This window comes from Cornus florida, unplaced genomic scaffold (genome assembly GCF_030987335.1).
Source record: "Cornus florida cultivar Cherokee Brave unplaced genomic scaffold, ASM3098733v1 CherokeeBrave_3.0.0_Hap2_Chr08, whole genome shotgun sequence".
Classification (NCBI taxonomy): Eukaryota; Viridiplantae; Streptophyta; class Magnoliopsida; order Cornales; family Cornaceae; genus Cornus; species Cornus florida.
In genome coordinates, this window is record NW_026775578.1 from 12,933,006 (window position 1) to 12,954,232 (window position 21,227).

Here is a 21,227-nt window from a genome sequence, read left to right on the forward strand (position 1 = left end):
AATAAAGACTTTAGGTAAAAAATTTCATAACTGAAATTGAAAACAACGTAAGTTCAAGGTTTAAAATAATGCTCTAACACAGATTCCACAGTTTAATCCTACAATGTCATTTCCTCCATTAGCACCACCACCTTATACTACAAAATGAGATCCCTCAAATGGGGATATGCATGCATGAAGAATCACCAACAATACAAAGCCAATCACTCAAGTGACGTGAAAATCCTCTAATGTAATCGAAGGGAGTAAGATTTATGCATCGTTTCTAATCACAAGTCAGAAAAGATCTTCGTGGTGGAAAATAAAAGGTATCATTAATAGTCACTTCGGTGAAAGGAACAGGCTGACTTGAGCAAACAGAAAAACTAAACAGATAGTTTGGACAGCTGAAAGTTATTGCAGAGAACGAGGAAAGTAAAAATTGATCTGTAAGCTATTAAATGAACAAACCAATCAAAATTTGAAAGAGCAACACAGAACCAGGTCACATCAAAATTCAACCTACTATCAGTGAACTGAAGACCACAATCAAGAGCTGAGTCCAAACATGCAAATAAAAAATTCGGGGTGCTTTGATAATTTAAGTATATTAGTTTGAAGTAAAGCTGAATACAAATGTGACGATGGACAAGTAACCTACCTGAATATAACAACAATTCTCAATTACATAAATAGTTTTGGGGTTACAACTAAAGGCAAGATAATACTGGAAAATAGAAATAATTTAGTGAGGTTTCTTAAACTAACTGGTAAGCTAGGAGAGAAGGGTACAACTGACTCTTGGGAAAACCCAAATATTTGGTTCTGAAAGGGATAAAGGACTAATATAACTCTAAACATTCTAGGGCTACAAAAATTTGAGTGTGTGGATGGATTATTACCTAAAGGACAACCTCCTCTTGTTCCAAACTTCTTGAACTGGTGAAAGTGCTCGTGCGGGCAAGTAACATATTGTAGAGGTTCTCAGCTGTTGGACGATCAGTTGGATTCCCCTCGGTACACCGACGGAACAAATCAACAAGAAATCTTAAAGTATCTGATTCAGCCTCTGGTCCCTCCAGCTGAGTGCCTGACTGAGCCATTGCAGGCTCCTCTAGTGAACCCAATGCTTCTAGCTCATCTGTTAGTTGTGGCCGTTTTCCTGTCTGAAATCAAAAAAAGGCAATGATATTATTTTCTGTCAGATCCCCTGCTATACGTTTTTTGGTGCTGTAGTAGCGTGTTGTAAATATGTTGAACGCAATCAAGGTGAGAAATTATCTTGAGTTTTAAAATAATAAAAAATAAAAATAAAAAAAGGCATTGCAACCTCAATTCATCGTGTTTCAACCTCCATTGTCGAGGCTGCAAAATCGAGGTACATCACCATTATTTCAATCCTCAATTTCCATATTCATCATCCTTTATACTATGTATTGGTAGGCTTGTGTTATTTTTTGGGCCACTTTTTACGGAACGCAGTCGGGGATAACCGTAACCGTGTATATAGAGAAATATATCTTCGATGCTGTCATTTCTTTTTCTTCATTCTCCTATAGGGATATATTCTATATAGCTCAGATTACAGGCTCGTGTTGCATCCTCAATTCTATTGCAACGCAACCATTGTTAATGGAGGCTACAACACAAGTGTTTTGAGGCATAAAATAATGTTTTGCACCTTGATTTAATTGTTTTGAACGTGTACAGCTAAAGCACAAAAGGGCTTACAACAAAGGATCCAATTCCCTAAAACATAGCATTAAAACATATTTCAAAAGCATAATTCAAGCATATGCCAAACTTAGCATCTGAACATATTTCAAAAGGTCAGGTTACAAACCCAGAGAAACAGTCATAAAATAATAATGCAATGAAATAATGACATGACTATAGAACTTGACAACTGTCAAAAGTGCATAAATAAAACTACAGCAGTTGTGAGTGCGAGAGTGTGTGTGAAGAGAGAGAGAGATGGAACTCTATTCAAAATCCTAAAGTTCTTATCACCATACTGGATCAAAACAAGTTGTGATTGCTTTTTCCTTTCATTTATTGGTCAATCAAAATTTAGTTTTTCTTTTGACCATTAATGAGGCACTCCAGTTATATAGCATTCAATATAACAATCAAAATCAAGTTAAGATTGCTTTCCATCTCGATCAATATTATTCGACTTGTACTCTTCTTAGAGAAAACAAAATATTCAAATGAATGAGAGAGAGAGAGAGAGAGAGGGGTACCTGAAGCAGGTCATGAATGTTTGATTCTGGCAACCCTGAATAAGGAACTTGCAGAGTTAACAATTCCAGAAGCAGACAACCAAACGACCAAATATCCACTTCCTACAGCCAACCAAGAAATTACTGTTACAAATCAAATAATCAAAGTAATAATAGCTAGTATACAAACCTACCAAATGTTTGAATTCAGTGGGTAGGGACTGATTAAAGGATGCATTGCTGATTTAAATTTAATTCATATTTTGAAACAAAGTAACCAGACGAAGATAATCTAAAATTACTGTTTATAATGGTTTAGCAAGCTATGTGGCCTTCTAGCGTTACAGCAGATCCATTTGCAACCCCTTGGAAATATTATCTAAAATTACTGTTTATAATGGGTTAGCAAGCTATGTGGCCATCTAGTGTTACAGCAGATCCATTTGCAACCCCTTGGAAATATTATCTAAAATTACTGTTTATAATGGGATAGCAACGGTATGCTTGAGTTGAAGGAGTGGACACAAATTAATTGGAGGATCAGACAATAAAGAGGAAGAGAAAGAACAGAAAGAGAGAACAGCGCAACCTTGCGTACAAGTGTGAAAATTGAAATTTTGCTCACATATGTAAGCCACTTATAGGCAAGAAGTGTAATATACAAACATAAGAACACAGAGATATAAATCAGTATATATTGATTCCTGCAGATATTCCATAATGCATCAATGCCTTAACAATGAACAGATTTGCTAGCAAACCATTTTGAAATGAAATTAATGTATTTAGTTCTCTATAAATCGTAATAAACTTTAAAGACATGTTAAGCATCAACTTTAAATAGATCATAAATTGACTAGATAAAAAACGTACCAGCCCATATATGTTGCGTTTATGCATTGCCTGAAACACCTCAGGAGCCATCCATCGCGGTGTTCCAACGCAAACATTAGGTGGATGTATTCCAGTATGAGCAATACAACATGTATGCAATAAAGAATGAAGGGGTACTGCCCTATCAAAATCACAGAGCTTGACAACAGGTGTTCCATCAGCTACCTTCCTATCCAGATCAATCAAAATGTTCTCACTCTTAATGTCTCGATGAATGATGTGTTTAGAGTGCAACTCAGACAAAGCAAATGCGACATCTCTAGCAATACACAATGCCAACTCGGTTGGCAGATGCTTCTCACCAGCTCTTGATAGCTTCTCTATATAATTCTGTTACAAAATAAGCAGCACAATAATTAAGACACAAGACAATAAAAGATAAATCAAGTAACTAAGGTCAGTCAGCCAAATTAAATAATTTAGGGAAAAAATACCTTTAAGGAGCCCCCTTTGATGTACTCCATCAAGATGGCAGACTGTAATATACGACGCTCTGGCTTCCCATTTAATGACGGGGCCCACTTGGAAGATATCTGATGACCATAAATTTCAACAATACAACAATGCTTCTTCAAAGCACTTAAAATTCTTACTTCCCCTAAACAACTGTACTCAAAATTCCTGATTTCATCTACAGAAGTCCCACAAACTTCTAAAGTACGCAACTGAAACAGAATAAATTAGACATGCCATACATTAGCCATTTCAATACAATTAGAATGATAGTCTAAGTATGATGAGGAAAAATTGGAAGAAAAATCGAAAACATACATTGGCACCTACAAACTAAACAAAGAAATATTTATCTTTGAAACGTATAAAAAGAAACTAAACAAAGAAATATTTATCTTTGAAACCTATAAAAAGAAACTAAAAAATAAAAAAGATCCACATGAAGATTATTATATGGTATACGAAATGTTTTTTTTTTGAAGGTATACCAAACGATTGTTATTAAAAGGTCACAAAAACGCTCTGTTAACCTACAGAACCATATTATGAAGCAGTCGTGTCAATGACTAAATAGAATTCCAAGGAAAACTATGCATAATAACAACAGATGCACAGTAAAGTTATCACAAACAAACCTTCACTGCAGCCTCAGCTGACCCAAAATTGCACCGGAGAAGAGTACTAGAAGCAGCTTTGCCAATTTCATCACATGCAGAGAAAGAAGGAAATAAACATCTTGGACCAGGATTGCTATCTGTGGTAAGAGGAACATTAATCCGGCTGAGAGGAATGTACCTGAAACAACAGCACACCAATCAGAAACTACAATGAAGAACACATGCATGCACATATACACATGCACAACTTTGTAACAATAATAAAACTCATTCTTAGACAGGAATGAATTATTACCAAAAAAATAAAATAAATAAAGGCACACCAAAACAGCATGTACATCACCCCATAATGGTGACATATACTACAGAAAAACTATGAAGTCATGCTAAGTACCCATGTTGCACAAGCCAGAACGAATTACTTATCACAATTGCAGCAATTTTACAAATCGTGTAATATCACATTACGAGGAAGAGCATCAACTTTTTACTGTTGATTGTTAAACAACATACAGACTGACATGAGAGAGAAAGTCCATATACACATCATCTTCGAATGGATGTTATAACTAAAGATGAAGAGAAGAAAAAAGAATGTAACATAAACAAACAAACGAAGATAATAATAAAAACACAAACCTGCAAAAATATTCTGGGTCTGTCTCCTCTCTTATATCATGGGGACGACACGCATCAACTATCATGCGTACCCACGAATTGCCCTTCTTGATGACAACTACATTCCAGGCATGCGGTGAAAAATCCAAATAGCCTCTAACAAGCTCACAAGGTACCCGAGGCTCCATCCGGTCACACAGGTACTATAGCAGAAGCCATATGAGGATATGTCAACCAATAACAACTAAAAAAAGGAAGTAAATAGTACAAAAATCACTATAACTAGAAAATGGAAAGCTTATTCAGTAGAAGAATCACCTTCAAGAGCAAGGCTCTATGTCTACAGACACCAAACTGCAGAGTCCCAATAGGAACTACGATTGAATTACGCCTTGTTTTTGCACACTTGAGAGATTTCTCACACAGATCAAGGAAAAGAATATCTTCTGCAGTGTTCGAACTCTGTTTTGAGGATTTCTGAATACTGTTACTGTTTCCAGTTGGGCAGGTACAGACAAAAGGCTTCCTGTAGTTTGAACCGGATACAGCTTTTCTTGTCTTCTCAATTATTGCACTTTTATCACTCCCTCCAAAGTGATTAGACACAAAAAGAGAAAGCAATGATGCGATCTGAAAATTATTAATAACAACCTGTTCCTTTTCTCTGTTGGAACCATTAATCTGCTTAAAATGAAATACTAATGCTTGAGCACATAATGTAATGGCATCTAAATCCTCATCCCTTTTCCTGAAGGAAAAATCAGTAAAACCAAAAATAATTAGATTTATGCAAAATGTAACGTTAGGCACAACCAGCATAAGGAATTACCTGTCCACAAGAATGACTTCACGCGAATCCATGTGTAGATTCTGAATATAAAATTTCAGCGGCATGAAGGGGCGGTCTCGTCCTGCATCATAAAAGCCATCTGGGAGACAGTCCTCAATGCTACAGAATGACGTGTTACTATATTTACAAGACAGATCAGAGTGATCGTCAGTTGGTCTCCTAGATTTGCTTGGTTTGGGATTGTCAAGATCCCTATCAGGATGCCTTTTTGACTTTGGATTACTGTTAGACAAATCCAAAGATGAGCCTTCCTCTTGCACATCAGCAGCATTCGAACGAGAGTTTCGGGATGTATCATGCTCTGTACAGTCATTTTTTCCCTCTTTACATACTTCAACAGATTCAAGTGTGACACATGAGCAATTTTCTACGTCGTACTCCTTTTTCAAACTGATTTCATCATCCTCAACACCAATAAGCAAATTTTCTCCAGCATCTTCTCCAGGAAATAAATCTTTATTATCAATGTCATCACCTAAAATACCTGATGGACCTTCTGCAGGAGATTCAGAAGCGAGTAAAGGATGTTTTCCTGGTTTGCATTTCTCTTCTGTTTTTTGAGTCAATATCTCAGCAGGATCTTCAGCTTTCCACTTCCTATTGCTGTTCAAACGCTCTTGACGAGCTCTCTCTTGCAAATAAAACCTTCGTTTCCACCCCTTGCCTCGCCTCCTTGACGCAAAACATCTACTGTTTGATGAAGATCCAGTAAAATGACTCGATGAAGCAGAATGAGATCCTACAACAGTTACAAATTTCCAATTATCTAAAGTTTCTTCCACAAAGGATACAAAATCATAACACTATCCAGAAAAACAAAGGATCAATATAGCAATAATGTTGAGCCAGAGAGGAGTTGCTATAGAACTCACTATTTCGAGGGCTGTCAGCAATTTCCTGAAAGGCACCTTCAAATACATCCATTTCAACTGAAGAACTAATGAATTCATCATTGGATGTGTCTTTCCCATTTCCCTCCAAATTGCAGCTTATCCATGAGGGTATTTGACAACAGCTGAGAAGCTTATTGTTCTAGAACAGTATGAAGATTTGAGGGAAAAACAAAAAGGTTGGGATTAGATATCCAAACATAGATATGTAAAAGATATAAAAACTAAACAAATAAACCACTATATAGATACAAAAAATTTAAATATATAGATAAATCACAGATTCATAAGTTTGTAGGAAAAGTATCCAAGGACCCCAAGTGTCAAACTACATCAGCAGTTAGATGCAAAAATAAAAAATAGGTCACGGTAAGCATAGAAAAAATAAACCAGTATATAGATGCAAAAAATTTAAATATATAAATAAATCACAGATTCATAAGTCTGTAGGAGAAGTATCCAAGGACCCCAAGTGTCAAATTACACCAGCAGTTAGATGAAATTTTAAATAAAAAATTAGGTCACTGTAAGCATAAAAAAGAACAAAAAATATTAGATATCAAACAAAAAAAAGCAGGTCACTTTATGAAACTGAGATATAATTTGATGAATTCTTCTATAATTTCACAGCTTCCAGGTAGGAAATATTAGACGCGTGTTCCAATAATAACATGGTTACATGATTACGGATTTCATACCTTATTCCACCCCCACCCCACAAAAAAAAGGTCACAGATATTGGAGAGAGATAATCAACTATGACGACTGTTGGAGAAAGGACGTAAATAGAGCAAAATGCTAACAAAAGATTGACAAAGCTGAAATAAACAGTTGGGATCAAGCTTGGTGAGTGAAGAAGAAATATTGACTTCGTATATTTATTACAATGGAAAGCAAATACGAGTAGTATTATTTCCCTTCAACTATGTAACTGAAAACATCATTATGAACTACAAAACCGAAAAAAATAAACCAAGAGACACCTTTGTAATATAGTCAGGGAGAATGCCAAGGAAAATATAGTTTATGATGATTAATATGTACCTGAAGGTTTAATTTCTGAAGATTATGCATTAAGCCAAGTTCAAGACACCCCAAGGATTTCAACCTATTATTTGACAGGTCCAAGTTCTCTAATCTTTCCAGAGATGACAGACTGGAAGGTAGTTCCCCCAATTTGTTATTAGCAACTTTCAGGGATATCAAGGCACTCAAATAAGTTATTTCGGTTGGTAAACTCCTCAACTTATTGAATGAAAGATCAAGGTACTCCAAATTAGTAAGGCAGCCAATTTCAGGAGGAAGGAATCTGCAGGAGAAAACAACAGAGAAAATATCATGACCTTCCCCAAATAAAACACAGTGCCTCAACAAAGGTCCAAGATTAAAATTTAGGAAAACTCAAACAAAAAGTTGCTATATATTTTGGGGAGCACACACTGAAAAACCCTAGAATTCATTTGACTAAAACTAAAAGGAGAATTTCAAAAATTGGTTTCTGGTCATCTGATAGAATGATTCTATGTTAAAGTTGAACAAATTTTCTGGACACCAAAGCCCTTGAACATGTCGTTGAAGTCAGAGTTAAGCTAACCTATAGTGTATAATGAAAATAAAGCAACAGGAAACCAAGTATATGTAAAGAAAGGTCCTCACAATAGCTCATAATGAAGATAGTGAGACTTTATCTTGGGAGAAGAAGCCCCAAAAACAAATCATTTATGAGAAGCACCGCTAAAGATCATATGCACATGTAGAGAAGGCAATCAAGTAAGTCTGTAGCCAAACCAAGATAGTTAATGAATAAAAAAAATAGGGGCTATCTCCATAGATGATGGATCACGACCAGAGAAGTGTGCAATAAAACCCATTGAAGGCGATATAAGCCTGCCAAATATAATGTGTATAGAAGATAAGCACTATATATTTAGAGACAAAAACGTTTGCTGAAGACGATTCTGCCTAGGGGGTCTAAAAAATAAGTTTGGCAAAGAAATAAGATAAACCAGCTAAATTTAACCAATAAACCTTTCCAGAAATGAAAATAATAAGTCTGCTTAATATAGAGAGAAATCGATATGCCTACAAAGGATGAGCTTCTGAAGATAGGGCTACCTAAGAGCCATTATAGAACCTAGATGGGAGTGGTAAGTATATTAAGCCTGTTGAACATACAAAGACATTGTCTGGAAACTATATTCAATACTTAATTCAGAACAAATTAGTGGGTTAGATAAAGCAATTCGGATATCAATTAAAAGAATAAGTTCAACTTTAAAAAAAAATTTGATAAAATTTCAAGTTAAGAAGACTCCAATCATCACTAACACTTACAATTCAAACATATAGCAAAAAAGTTCTCACTTTACAATAATCACCTAAATTATAACACTTAAAGTCCTAACATTTTCAGTGCTTACTTTTCAGTTTTATCAAACAAAACCTAGCCCTTCTAGGGGGCAGATCAAACAGCTATACAACAGGGGTAGGTGGAGCTCATGACGAAGAGGTCACCACTTAGAGGTTGCAAGTTGAAGCTTGCAGCTTAGAGGCCTTGAAACATCAAAGAAATGAATCGTAAAGTCAAGCTAGAGTGCTTTTATGGTGATCACAAGCCTGAAACCATGGGTGCCTGACACCAGCAGTAAGCATAAAGCAGCTCAAAATTTAGTTCTCTTTCAAGCTAATTTAAAAGCCCACACAAGCTAGACTCCAATACTTATACACCTTCAATAATGAATGGCCTCACTAAGATTAATCAACCAAGCTCCAGAACATAAGACATTTTTTGTAAATAAAATAAATTTCTTGAAAACTGCATTTGAACTTCCAAATAAGATGAAACTAGAGGAATGCAGAAACATATGAGTCCATTATGCACCAATTATTAGTGCAAAAAAATTCACAACCATAAGGCCCATAACAGCTATAAACATTACTTTTCATGGCCACTACAGCCAAATATTTTTAAACATAAGGACACACATTATTTTTCAGCATTTTACTTCACATTTTACTCTCTTCTAAAGCTTTCAACTCGGATTGGAGGTAAGATATACCGATATGGACGCCATAGCAACAAGACATTATTGTTATTTTCATATCTGGCTATTAGGTGGAACTTCGGATTCTACAGAGCTTCAGCTTTTAGCTAGTATAGCATGAATATTTTAAGAGTTTCAAATTATTAATATGTATCACTGATGTCTCACTAGTATAGAAAAATGATCTAGATTTGACCTTATTTCAACTATTATTTAAAATGCTCAATAAAGTAATAATGCTCATTTTATAATATTCTCACTCTCAGTCCCTTGGATTCTTTCACATCTTGGCAACCACCCCAGTTATTCAGTCTTCTACAACTTTCAAACCATGATAGAGTCAATATAATTTATCTAGAATAATTTTCGGGCGTATTTATTCTTCATAATCTTTATCACAGGTCCCTGTTAAACCCTACATGTATTACATAAACTTCTAATTTATTCTTGTTGTTAGCTACTTGGGAAGTTCTTTGATGAAATTCACGTGTTCATGCTTCCTCAAGGGCTTTACTAACAATGGAGTAACAATATATTCAATGCTCAATAATAAGCCCAAAAAAAATTGGATTAGTATGCACAGTAGGTATGTTGACAAGCATGAAACATATCCAAATGTGAATATAATTTCTAAATCTATTCCTGTGATATAACAAGCTTCTATTTTTTCTGATGTTCTTAAACTTTTTTGAAAACCTATTCTTAGTGCAGACATTGTCGGAGGCATAGCAGAAGCCAGTCAAGCCAATCAAATGATGAAGCTTATAAATTATGACCAATTCATCACTACACACATACAAACAAGTATGGCATTGAGAAAGGCATTCCAGTTAATTGTGAAACAAGATGAATACGCTTTGAGAATTTGTGGGGAAATTTTCTAGCAGGAACATACTAAACTAGTCACTCAGCAGATTTTACATGTGGAACTGGCTAAAACTGCATAATTATCTCTCAATCAACAGCCTTTTTAAGTTCACCCCTTGCCCAATTCTGCTTGAAATCCAGAGTTTCAATACAAGGCTAAAATTTGACCTTAAGTTATCATTCTGCTCGTATAAAAAAAAAAAAAGTACAATAATAATAAAATAATAATAAACTAAGGGACCAAATAGCTCAAAGTTGGACTCACTGTCGTGACACCATGACTAATCATTTAAAAAGGTAATTGTTTGATTATTAAGCCTAATTGGGTTGCATTTCAGTAATATCATCAATCACAAAAGTACTTGTACTTGCCTGATAGAGAAGTGACAAACAGCAAGCTTTGTCAAGCACTTGAGGCCAGCAATTTCACTGAGTATTGGAAAAGCCGATGGGCGAGGAGGCACCTTACAAAGCTCAAGCTCCTTCAAAGCTTTCAGCTTGTGCAAAGGCAAACCAGTCAAACCCATTGAAGATATCTTTACCTGCAAGTATTCCAACTCAACCACGTTCCTAAACTCGGCCGGAAATAAATTAACCTCATTGGCAAAGAATTTCAGCGTCTTCAACCCCCCGACGCTGCCCAAAGACCGCGGAAGCAAATTGAATACATTCTTATACACATACAACCCCTCGATCGAGTCCTCCGCGCCATTAGAAACTGAAAAATCCAAGCTTCTGCCGGAAATATCAAGAATGGAATCATGATCGGAACTATCTCCGCTCGTAGCCGTCAACAATGATGTCGGTTCTTGGGCTTCTTCTACTTCACTCGACCGATCATTATTTGCAGGTGGCGTCTCATCCGAATCTGATACCCGCATTGGCTTATAAAATCTAAATATACAAATCAGGGATGAGCGAGAGGAGGAGGTTTTAGTTAGGGTTTGCTATGTTGAAGCGGGAGATCACTTGATGAGAGATGAAAAGGACGATGCGAGAGCATATAGATGATGTATATATAGTTATACAAACATATATAGAGTTGCGTATATGTGTATGTCATAGAGAATCGAAAGTGTGAGGAGCGGGAGGAGAAGAGAACCGCTCCTTCCTGTGTGGGAGAGAGGAGAGAGAAACCCTAGAATCTAGAGGAAGAACGTTTTGGGGAAGTATTTGGCAGGCCGTTCAAGCCCTTCTTTCCTTTTCTTTTATCTTTTTAATTTTTCCTTTATTCTTTTTGAATTCAAAGAGCAGTGACTCTATCGAATTGAAATATCAGAAGTAACCTTATTTAATATATAGTTCATTTTATATGTGATGGTAATTATGACATTTCACAGAAAGAGTGGTGTCCCGTATCCGGATAAGTGGAGGATAATGTTATTTTAGCGCTAAATTATAACGAAGCACGTGTTAATCACGTGGACGGACGTCGGTTCACACATCATCGTCTGCTGCTAATGTCTCTTTTTGGCAAGTCATTTATACTGTATTTGCTAATAATGTCGAGTTATGACTTACGAAAAACCGCAACACGACCGAAGTCGAATAAGAGAACAGGGCGTGCGAAAACAATAAAAAAATCTAAAGATGTTTGAAATGTGTTATTATATTATTTGTGCAAAAACATTAAAATTTAAAGATGTTTGAAATGAGTTATTATATTATTTTTCAATATTTATTTTTAAGGAAGGTAAATTGCACGCATACGTTTTTAAGAGTTTGGCCAATGTCACCATCAATGACTTTTTTTTACATTGACTGAGGTTTAAAAAATTGTGTATTGACACCTTTTATACTTCTAAAATTATGTAAAATTATTTTTTAACTTCTTAACTTGTCAAGAATTTCATTTAAATCATGAAATTATAAATTTAACCTCCTCCCAAAATTTAATGTACCAAACAAACTTCTTCAATTTATATAAAATAATACTTATACCACCATAATCACCACCACAACATAAAAATTAAAATTAAACACCACCATGACCACCACCACCACCACACCCAAATAGCGCAAAAAATAAAAATAAAAATAAAATTTGAAAACAGCCATAGCCAACCCATACTTTTATTTCCTAAACGCCACCGGAACCACCACCACCACACCAAGACACCAACACCAACACATCCATACGCTACCAGAACTACCACCACGACCACAATAGAAAAAATAAAAATAAAAAACCACCCTAATAACCTAAACACCACCATAGCCAGCTATGACCAATCCAGGCTCACCACAACAGGTGGAAAAAAAGGCAGCCATGTCTGAGATCGGGAAAAAAGAGAGAATATTGGTGGCTAGGTATTAAAATGAACCCAAAAAAAAAAAAAAGGTTAAAGATTAGGGTAGAGAAAGATGTTTATTGATGATGGTAGTTTTGTCAATTAAAAGGGCTAATATTTTGTAAATTAATTGAATTAAATAATAATGGGCAAATATGACATTTGAAACCGCATGAGGTGTCATTGTTAAAAAAATCATTAACCCGCATCTGAATGACATTGACCGAAACCTCAAGGGGTTTCAATACAATTTACCCTTATTTTTACATCTAGACCCATATCATGTTTTGGACGACTGATATTGATTTGAAATAGTTCATAACATATCATATTTTTTTGGCTTAAATTACCAAATTGATTGTATTGGGTGTTTTGGTACGGTAGCAGAGGAACTAAAGTAAATTTTTTAATTTCCCAAAACAATTTTTCGTTACCAAACATGGTTCTAATTTATACCCAAAACACTTTTACAACAAAATGATTGTTTTGGTATTGACTAAAAACATATCACATGCCAAATGGGCCTAAGAGTCTGTTTAACTTGTAACTTTAAAAATAGTTCCGAAGAATTCAGATAATAGAAAACTGTTTTCAGATAATTATAAAAGACATCTGAAAACAAACCTTTTTATAAATTAGATTTCAGAAAATTGAACTGAACAGAGTTTTTTTTTATACTTTTTCTGTTTTCAATTTTATAAAAACAAAAATTTGTTCTCAGAGTTTCATACCAAGCAGACCTTAAACCACACAGAATAGTAAGAATGAATTCAGAAGTGAAAGCGTAAAAGCATCAAAATCTAAATCACACGGAGTAGGAAGAGAAAATTGGGGAGCAAAACAAAAAAGTGGCAAAATCTAAATCACACGGAGTGTGAATGGAAATGAGAGTGCGCTCGTGAGAATGACATCCGTTAAAAAGAATTGTGTGACTTAGATCACGACGCAACCTTTGAATTTTGTAAATTTTAGTGTGGACTTGCACACTCAAGTGCTGAAATAGTCATGACAATCCCAATTTAAGTCACACAATTCTTCTTACATTATGTCCGTGCTCCCACTCTAATAGTTTACGTGCTCTTTCGTTCCAATCTCACTCTGTATAACCACGCCACATATATTAGATCCTCCACTATTTTAACATTCTCCAAAATAAAATATAAATATAAAAAAATGCTAATATTAAAGTAACAAAATTTTCTTTAATCTTTTTCTTTTTAGGGATAAAGGGGCTATTTACTGTGAGATTCGAAACTACCTCCTAAAGCACAACTGTTCGAAAAGTTAGACACTTTATCAACTAGGCCAGTAAATAATGCCCTATTCCTAGAACTAGCTCTAGCTCGTAGTTTGATTGAGAGATGTCTTTTGCAATTTCTTCTTAATCAGGAGTGTCAATTTAGTTTAGGACAAAAGATTTATGCCAGGCTGAGTATAATATTACAATTACAAATAAAAGTCCAAAGAAGCATCATAGCACACATTATGAAGGGTAATAGTAACTGTTAGTCGTGTTTGATCAAGAAATTAAGAATAAAATGATAAAAAAAAAATGGTTGATTTTTGTTTTATTGCATGAGTAGTAAAGAAAATCACTACTTGTTGCGAGAAGTAGGAACTAGGAACACAGTAAGTTTCGCCAACTCTCCCATATATCCTCTGCTATCTAATCCTAAAAAAAAAACATTGTTCAACGCATTAAGCTCTCCTTGTTTATCTTTTTTTTTTTTTTTTTCCTCCTTTTCCTTTCAATTCTCTTAATCCAAAGCAGTGGTAATTGCTCATGCAAAGTATATTTCTGAGAGAGACCATGGAACATTGAATTGAAAATTTCCACACATCACAAAACCACACCGAACACGGCATCAATATTCTAACCCATTTCTTATGATTTAAAAAATATTCTAATACGAACCAGAATACTGATTTGTTTAAGCACAAAATGTGTTCCTCTAAACTCGTCTTTTAGACGGTTCAAACACTACTGCCCATTTGTTATAAAGAGATGGTAAGACCAGGTAAGTAGCTTCAACATGATCGCTTAAACCCGGTTGTATCCAACACTCTTGCTAAACAGGCGGCGTATATACACGACTTGCAGTCCGCTTGCAAGAGCCAGCAAAACGTACTCTCCGATTGTGTAACATATGACACGCTTCCGTGTGCTCTCATTTGCTGCAGCAGAAACAGACGGTGAATGAATGAGATTGCTCAGTTAACAATCATCTCAACGAGAGAAAAAAAATTTAAAAAAAAAATAATAAAAACAACAACTTGTTATCGACGTAATCTAGGTATTTATCTACACTTAAACAGCAGCAGGAGACCGCACTACAGAAAAGTGGGACATAATATATAATTAGTCCGATGTTGGAAAAAATATATAGTTCTAACTAACCTGAAGAACGAAGTCAAATTTCATAAAAGTAAAAGGTAACTAAAATAATCATTTGTGCGAAACTCAGGACATATGTACTTGCTGGTAAATACGAAACAATATAACCGATATACAATGGCTTTCTAGGCAAGTCATGCACTATGTGACTAGCATTCCATGACTGAATGAAACAGTTTTACCCAAGTCCTCACAGTTCCTTCTTTAAATTTAACTCCTATTTTATTTTATTTTATTATTTTATTTTTTCATTTTTCTCATTGTAATATGCAGATGGCCAAATGGTTAGTAATTCCATCCTTGCACCATGTTGCTCATTCAAACGAATAAAACCCTACCAAAAGCATCAGAGAGGTTATACCAAAGGATCACCGTGTCTGAACCAAATTAACCCTTTACATGCAGCAAAAAGAGAAAATCGTAATTTGTGTGACATTTCTAATGGTTGAGTCGGTTGACGTTGGTGCGTCCAGTATGTTTCCAAATCTAACATGAGCTTGGCCTTTTCGAACTGAGAATCTGCTTACCCATACATCTACAATTAGTTTTTCCAAGTGATTGCCCTCACTGATGTTATAAATCATTATTTCAGATTCTGTTTGCCCATCATGGGACTCAAATCATAGTGGCTGTCATATCATGTGATGCAGCGATGGATATTCTCCTAATATTTAGTGTACAACATGTATAAAACCTGATTGATATAAAATTTAAAGTTTACCCGAATAAACTAATTCAAATTTGTGATGCTTTGATGCACAAGACACATATGATAATATTATTGTCGGTATACATTTCTTCCACTACTGAAGAACATTCTTCAGTTCATGGCACGCGCACGCTCGCGTGCACGCACGCTCATACACACAGATGGGTTGCATATGGATGCCCTCTGTAGTACACCACAAACACATAAAAGATCATCTAGATATTAAAGTTGCTATGTATGACACCTTTTAACAAAATGGAACCAACGGCCAAGATCAGGGCCATAACTCATCGAGAAAGAGACTAACATGAGAGTTCTACATAATTGAATGACTGCATAAATTTTCAATCACCACTTCAGTTCAAGGAAAAGAAAACAGCTTACTATAACGATGACGAGCATCACGTGCTTTCAAGTACTTCTGCTCTGCTGTAACAGATTCCAGTGCCTCCCTCAGCTCAGCAATTTTAACATTAATAGGGTCCAAATGTTCTGCAACAAGCAACCACATAAAGGGAAAAAAAAAAAAAATTAAGTATGACAAAAATATCGGTGTCTTGTATTGGCTTCAAAGATATTACTTGGCTAAGAGGGTTCAGTTCAACCAGCAATTTATTTAAATGTTCATGTTGAAGCAGCAGTCAACGATAAGAAACCTTGAAATATGGTTATAATATATTAGAATGGAAATGCACTCACAAGAAAATATATACAAAAGAATTGAACAAACCATCTTTGGCAAGGTTATGCTCATTGGGTATATGGCCAACATGTATGTAGAAAGAGACAGTCTCTGGTGTTGAGAAAGGATTATGAAAACAGAATTTGTACATTCCACTTCTTGGGGCCTTGAATTCGAATTTGTCTCCAGATGTTCCCTTCAATGTGTGCACCTTATTACCTTGTGGAGATGTCACCTGCATCAAACCCAAAGGTAGACCTATCATGATTGATTGACATTCATAAACTAAAAAAATTGCCAGATGTAAAGATGTCCTGGAGAACTAAAAATGTCTTCAAATGAGAGATGAGGTGATGAATATATGACTGATAAATTACAGTATTATCTAACCAAGAAGCGTGCAATTATGCCACACAAACTATGAGAACAATATATATATATATATATATATATATATATTCTACCCACATGGTGTATACACGCCATTTAGCAATTTTTTTTCTAGCCCATTCTTCCCTGCGCAAAAGGTTGGATCAATATTCACATCCTGCTGTTTCACATTTAGGCACTTGCAATATTTTACAGTATAAGGAAGGCTTTCCAATTTCAAGAAGTTTGTTAATATATTGATACCCAATCTATCGACCATAAAACTACATGGCTACTCAAACTCTCTTAATGTGGCACTACTTTATCTTTTTAATGAGATTTGATGTATCAGATATTTTTCCATGATTCATGTGGCACCTAATTTATTTATTATATTAAATGTGGAAACGCCACTAGACAAAGAGAGAGGTCGAGCAGGGAATCCTAACAAACAAACAGGGGTCTGTAGGGATTCCCGTAACTCGACACTAAGAAGGAAAAACTGGCTCTACGAAGTCAGAATCTAATCTATCTGTTGACTTTCCCAATTCATTCGTGAATAAGAATGAAAGGGCGTGAAGCGAACGCTTCTAGCTGCTTCACCAGCTTCTTATTATGGCAGCTATGTTGGCGTGGTGGAAATGAACGATGAGCAATATGAACGTGCTATTTGCAAATCTATTTCTTTCTGATGGAGTCTGCATCGTGGGAATTTAAGCAAAAGTGGGAGTGTGGGACTAGCAGCAAGTGCAGGGAAGCGCTTGGCCCTAGCAGGTTCAAAGGTATGGAAAATATGAATGAAGCATCTATATATTATTTATGCTAGATCATTTTACATGAATTTGGAATATATGTTCCATGGACTTGGTTAATATCAAATTCTCAAATCCAAGGAGGTCAGAACATTGTCCATATTGTTTGATCTTCTTCTTTTACTTTCTAGAGTGAAATAAACATTTTTTACATAACATCAAATGTTCAAAAAAGGCACTTCACTCCTGTTGAAACAATAATGTAAGAAAATGAACACAATAAGAGGCTTTATACAATTCTTTATTAGCCTTTAATTATAGAATGTGCTTGTGAGGTGCATGTTCAACCAACATGTTGAGAACACATCCCATACCCACATCTGAGGATCCTGACTCATCAGTTCGCAAGACATTTTAAAAAAGTGTGTACATAATATAGATTGGCATACTAACGAAGATCTTTTTGAGTTACGTAACCATACTTTGGAGGGTGACCTAGTGAGCTTTAGAGTTACAGAGAGAGAATGAGAAATTTGATATATAGAGCATAAAAAAAAGGGTAAAGTACAGCCACAGCCCTTGAGTTTTGGTAAAAGGATACTCAGATGAAATTTACTTATTTTTTGGACAAAGACACCACCTGAAGGTTTAAAAATGGACAAAGACACCCCTTTACATGAAAAATTGACCAAATTACCCTTTAGCAGTTTATGAGACTTTTTTAACTTTACAATTTAATAAATTGGACCAATCTACCCTCATGAACAATTTATGCATAAAAAAAAGTAATAATAATAAAAAAAAAAAAACTTTATATTGTTCACTTTTTTTTCTTTTCTTTTTTTTGTTATTTACTTTATAAATGTTTCAATTTCTTAAAATTGTAGACGTCTAAAATGATTTTTTGATCCAATACATATATTTCAAATAAATTATATTTTGTTATTACTTCTTTTCTTTTTCTTTTTTATTTTTAAATTAAGATGTTTAATTCTTTCATCTAAAATAATTAAACCAATCTCTTTTCATTAAAAATAAAAAATATGGTACCAGTATAACTTTATGCATCTTAAATTATATATCAAATATTATGCATTTCCCAATATAAAAGGGAAAAAAAAATAAAACAAAGGGAAAAAAATGAAGGCATGCATAAAGATATACTGGTACCTATTTTCTTTTATGTTGGAAAATGCATAATATTTGATATATAAATTAAGATACATAAAGTTATACTGGTACCATATTTTTTATTTTTAAGGAAAAGAGATTGGTTTGATTTTTTTAAATGAAAGAATTAAGCATCTTAATTTAAAAATAAAAAAGAAAAAGAAAAGAAGTAATAACAAAATATAATTTATTTGAAATATATGTATGAATAAAAAAATCATTTTAAAAGTCCACATTTTTAAGAAGTTGGGACATTTATAAAGTAAAAAAAAAAAAAGTGTGAACAATATAAAGTTTTTTTTTTTATACTTTTTTTATGCATAAATTATTCATGAGGATAGATTAGTCCAATTTATTAAATTGTAAAGTTAAAAATGTCTCCTAAACGGTCAAAGGGTAATTTAGTTAATTTTTCATATAAAGGGGTATCTTTGTCCATTTTTGAACTTTCAGGGAGTGTCATTGTCCAAAAAATAATTAAGTTTCCTCTGAATGTCTTTTTGCCAAATCTCGTGGGGTGGGGTGTGGTTGTACTTTACCCTAAAAAAAAATAATGGACTCACTCATAGAAATTGATTATTGTAAAATATGTACACAAATTTAAATGCAGCTGCCCTGTGAACCCAACATTGCTCCATTCTGTACTCATCTATGAAGCACAAATATGGAAATGAGACACGGATACACAATAAAACAAAAAAATCCAAAGAAAAAATAGAATTCGGACACGCAGGAATTAAAACTATTAAATATTATTATATATCCAACAAATTTGATTAATGCTCATTTCATCCACAAAAAAACTATTAAAAAGAAGACCATTTCCCAGTGATTTATGCTTTCATATTCAATAGAATTCTAGAGGATAAATTCAAGCAATAGATTATCGTATCTGCAAATTAAGAGACATATAAAAGAAGAAAAAAAAAATCAAGCTAATTCGAGTCTCTACAACATGCATCAATCAAGGACAATTAATTCAGCACTTCAGTTGCAGAAAATCTTAAATTTAACGCAGAAATTAGAACAAATCAAACCAGAACACTAAATGAATCAATTATTTTTCCAAAACGAAACAAAAACAAAAACAAAAAAAATTAAAGAAAACAAACACGAATATCAAACACAAAGATCCAGTTACACGGATTCGATTCAATAGATCAAAACGATTAAGCGGAGATCACGAGAGACAGAGAGAGCGTTGGCTTACGGTGAAATCAATGCCGGGGTGATCGGAGCTCCAGAACACGTCGTGATCGACGACGACGAAGTTCCCGGAAATGGTGTCGCCTTCATATAGCACGTACTCGTACACACATTCGACGTCGTTCACTGTAATCGAAAGAGCCGAGAGATTGCGAACGGAGCCCAACAGTTGAAGCACTACCAACATGCAGATCTTCGACCACCTATTTCTCTCTCCCCTCTCCATAGTTTTCATTCCAGGTTTCTAATAATACTCAAAAGCTTCGCGTTTTTGACAAGAAAAACAAAACAGCACTATAAAATGAAATGAAATTAGGGTGTTATAAATTGCAGACCCTGTCTCATTACATGCGGTACTACTAATTTGCTCTCACATTTAAAATAGATTTTAATTTAATTAACCATACACATATTTTAATGTCAAAAATGTCATTCTAAACAAATATTATTAACATAAGTGGAAAATGTTATTGGACCATAAAACTCATTTGTAATTTATGTTATATTTTTTAATAGCCTCCGTTTGTTTTTGACGTAAAATATTCCTTTCGATAAATATTTTTCTTTTTGTGGTAAAATATTTTTTTTACTTTTACATCGTGGTTGAGGTTAAGTCTATCGGGCAGGATATATAAAATAACTTACCGAAAATTTCAAAAATTGATGGATAAATAATTTTTGTTAAATTTTAATATATATTTTTTTATTCGTAAATATTTTACGACAACTAAACACCATAAAATAAAAAATATTTCCTAAAAAATATTTTACGTCCAAACAAACTAAGCCTAAATGTCAATTTAATATATCCTTTCTTTTAATTTGTAAAGGACAAATTTGTCCAGTATTTTAATTTTCGTATGAGTAAATATTTTTATAAGTAAATTACACTAAACTTTCTTGAGTTTTGAACAAATTACAAATGAATATATGGTTCATTTTTTATTACATTCACTTCCCTCAGATTTGATGCGTATGCTTAAGGACACTCCTATAATTTTTTTGCCATAGACTTGTTGACCAAATTTTATAAATGATAATTGCCCTTCCCTTATAGACAACATTAGTTTTATACATTGGAATACAATGTTGTATATTATTACAGTAGTATAAAAGTATTACTGACTTTTCACATTAAAAGTCACTTTTTGGTAGCCACAAGCAGATTTAAGAAAGGTTAAGGTAATAAAAATGAAGAGTGCTTTTATTTCGATCAACT

The 21,227-nt window shown here is 34.2% G+C and overlaps 2 protein-coding genes across 2 annotated transcripts; both read right to left on the bottom strand.

Moving 5' to 3' along the window:
* Positions 1 to 548: 548 nt before the first annotated feature.
* On the bottom strand, positions 549 to 11,652 carry LOC132269448 (uncharacterized). The gene is made up of 11 exons (XM_059770634.1): positions 10,807 to 11,652; positions 7,568 to 7,832; positions 6,506 to 6,665; positions 5,613 to 6,372; positions 5,102 to 5,531; positions 4,805 to 4,986; positions 4,184 to 4,343; positions 3,530 to 3,760; positions 3,075 to 3,425; positions 2,223 to 2,324; positions 549 to 1,145 (listed from the first exon to the last, which is right to left on the bottom strand). Exons 1-11 carry the CDS (start codon positions 11,313 to 11,315, stop codon positions 882 to 884), a joined length of 3,414 nt encoding a protein of 1,137 aa, XP_059626617.1. The 5' UTR covers positions 11,316 to 11,652; the 3' UTR covers positions 549 to 881.
* Positions 11,653 to 14,608: 2,956 nt separating this feature from the next.
* LOC132268412 (transmembrane emp24 domain-containing protein p24beta3-like) lies at positions 14,609 to 20,240 on the bottom strand. Its single transcript, XM_059769262.1, has 4 exons — positions 20,013 to 20,240; positions 16,560 to 16,746; positions 16,214 to 16,321; positions 14,609 to 14,900 (listed from the first exon to the last, which is right to left on the bottom strand). Exons 1-4 carry the CDS (start codon positions 20,232 to 20,234, stop codon positions 14,767 to 14,769), a joined length of 651 nt encoding a protein of 216 aa, XP_059625245.1. The 5' UTR covers positions 20,235 to 20,240; the 3' UTR covers positions 14,609 to 14,766.
* Positions 20,241 to 21,227: the final 987 nt, after the last annotated feature.

What these genes read in the sequence shown, in the direction of transcription:
- LOC132269448 (XM_059770634.1), bottom strand. Translation starts at nt 11,315, where the DNA reads ATGCGGGTATCAGATTCGGATGAGACGCCACCTGCAAATAATGATCGG. An exon ending in TGCTGACAGCCCTCGAAATA is followed by an intron (nt 6,373 to 6,505) that starts GTGAGTTCTATA and finishes TAACTGTTGTAG; the next exon opens with GATCTCATTCTGCTTCATCG. An exon ending in AACGCAACATATATGGGCTG is followed by an intron (nt 2,325 to 3,074) that starts GTACGTTTTTTA and finishes GGTTGGCTGTAG; the next exon opens with GAAGTGGATATTTGGTCGTT.
- LOC132268412 (XM_059769262.1), bottom strand. Translation starts at nt 20,234, where the DNA reads ATGGAGAGGGGAGAGAGAAATAGGTGGTCGAAGATCTGCATGTTGGTA. An exon ending in ACCCCGGCATTGATTTCACC is followed by an intron (nt 16,747 to 20,012) that starts GTAAGCCAACGC and finishes GGTTTGATGCAG; the next exon opens with GTGACATCTCCACAAGGTAA. An exon ending in TGATGCTCGTCATCGTTATA is followed by an intron (nt 14,901 to 16,213) that starts GTAAGCTGTTTT and finishes TTTCTGCTGCAG; the next exon opens with CAAATGAGAGCACACGGAAG.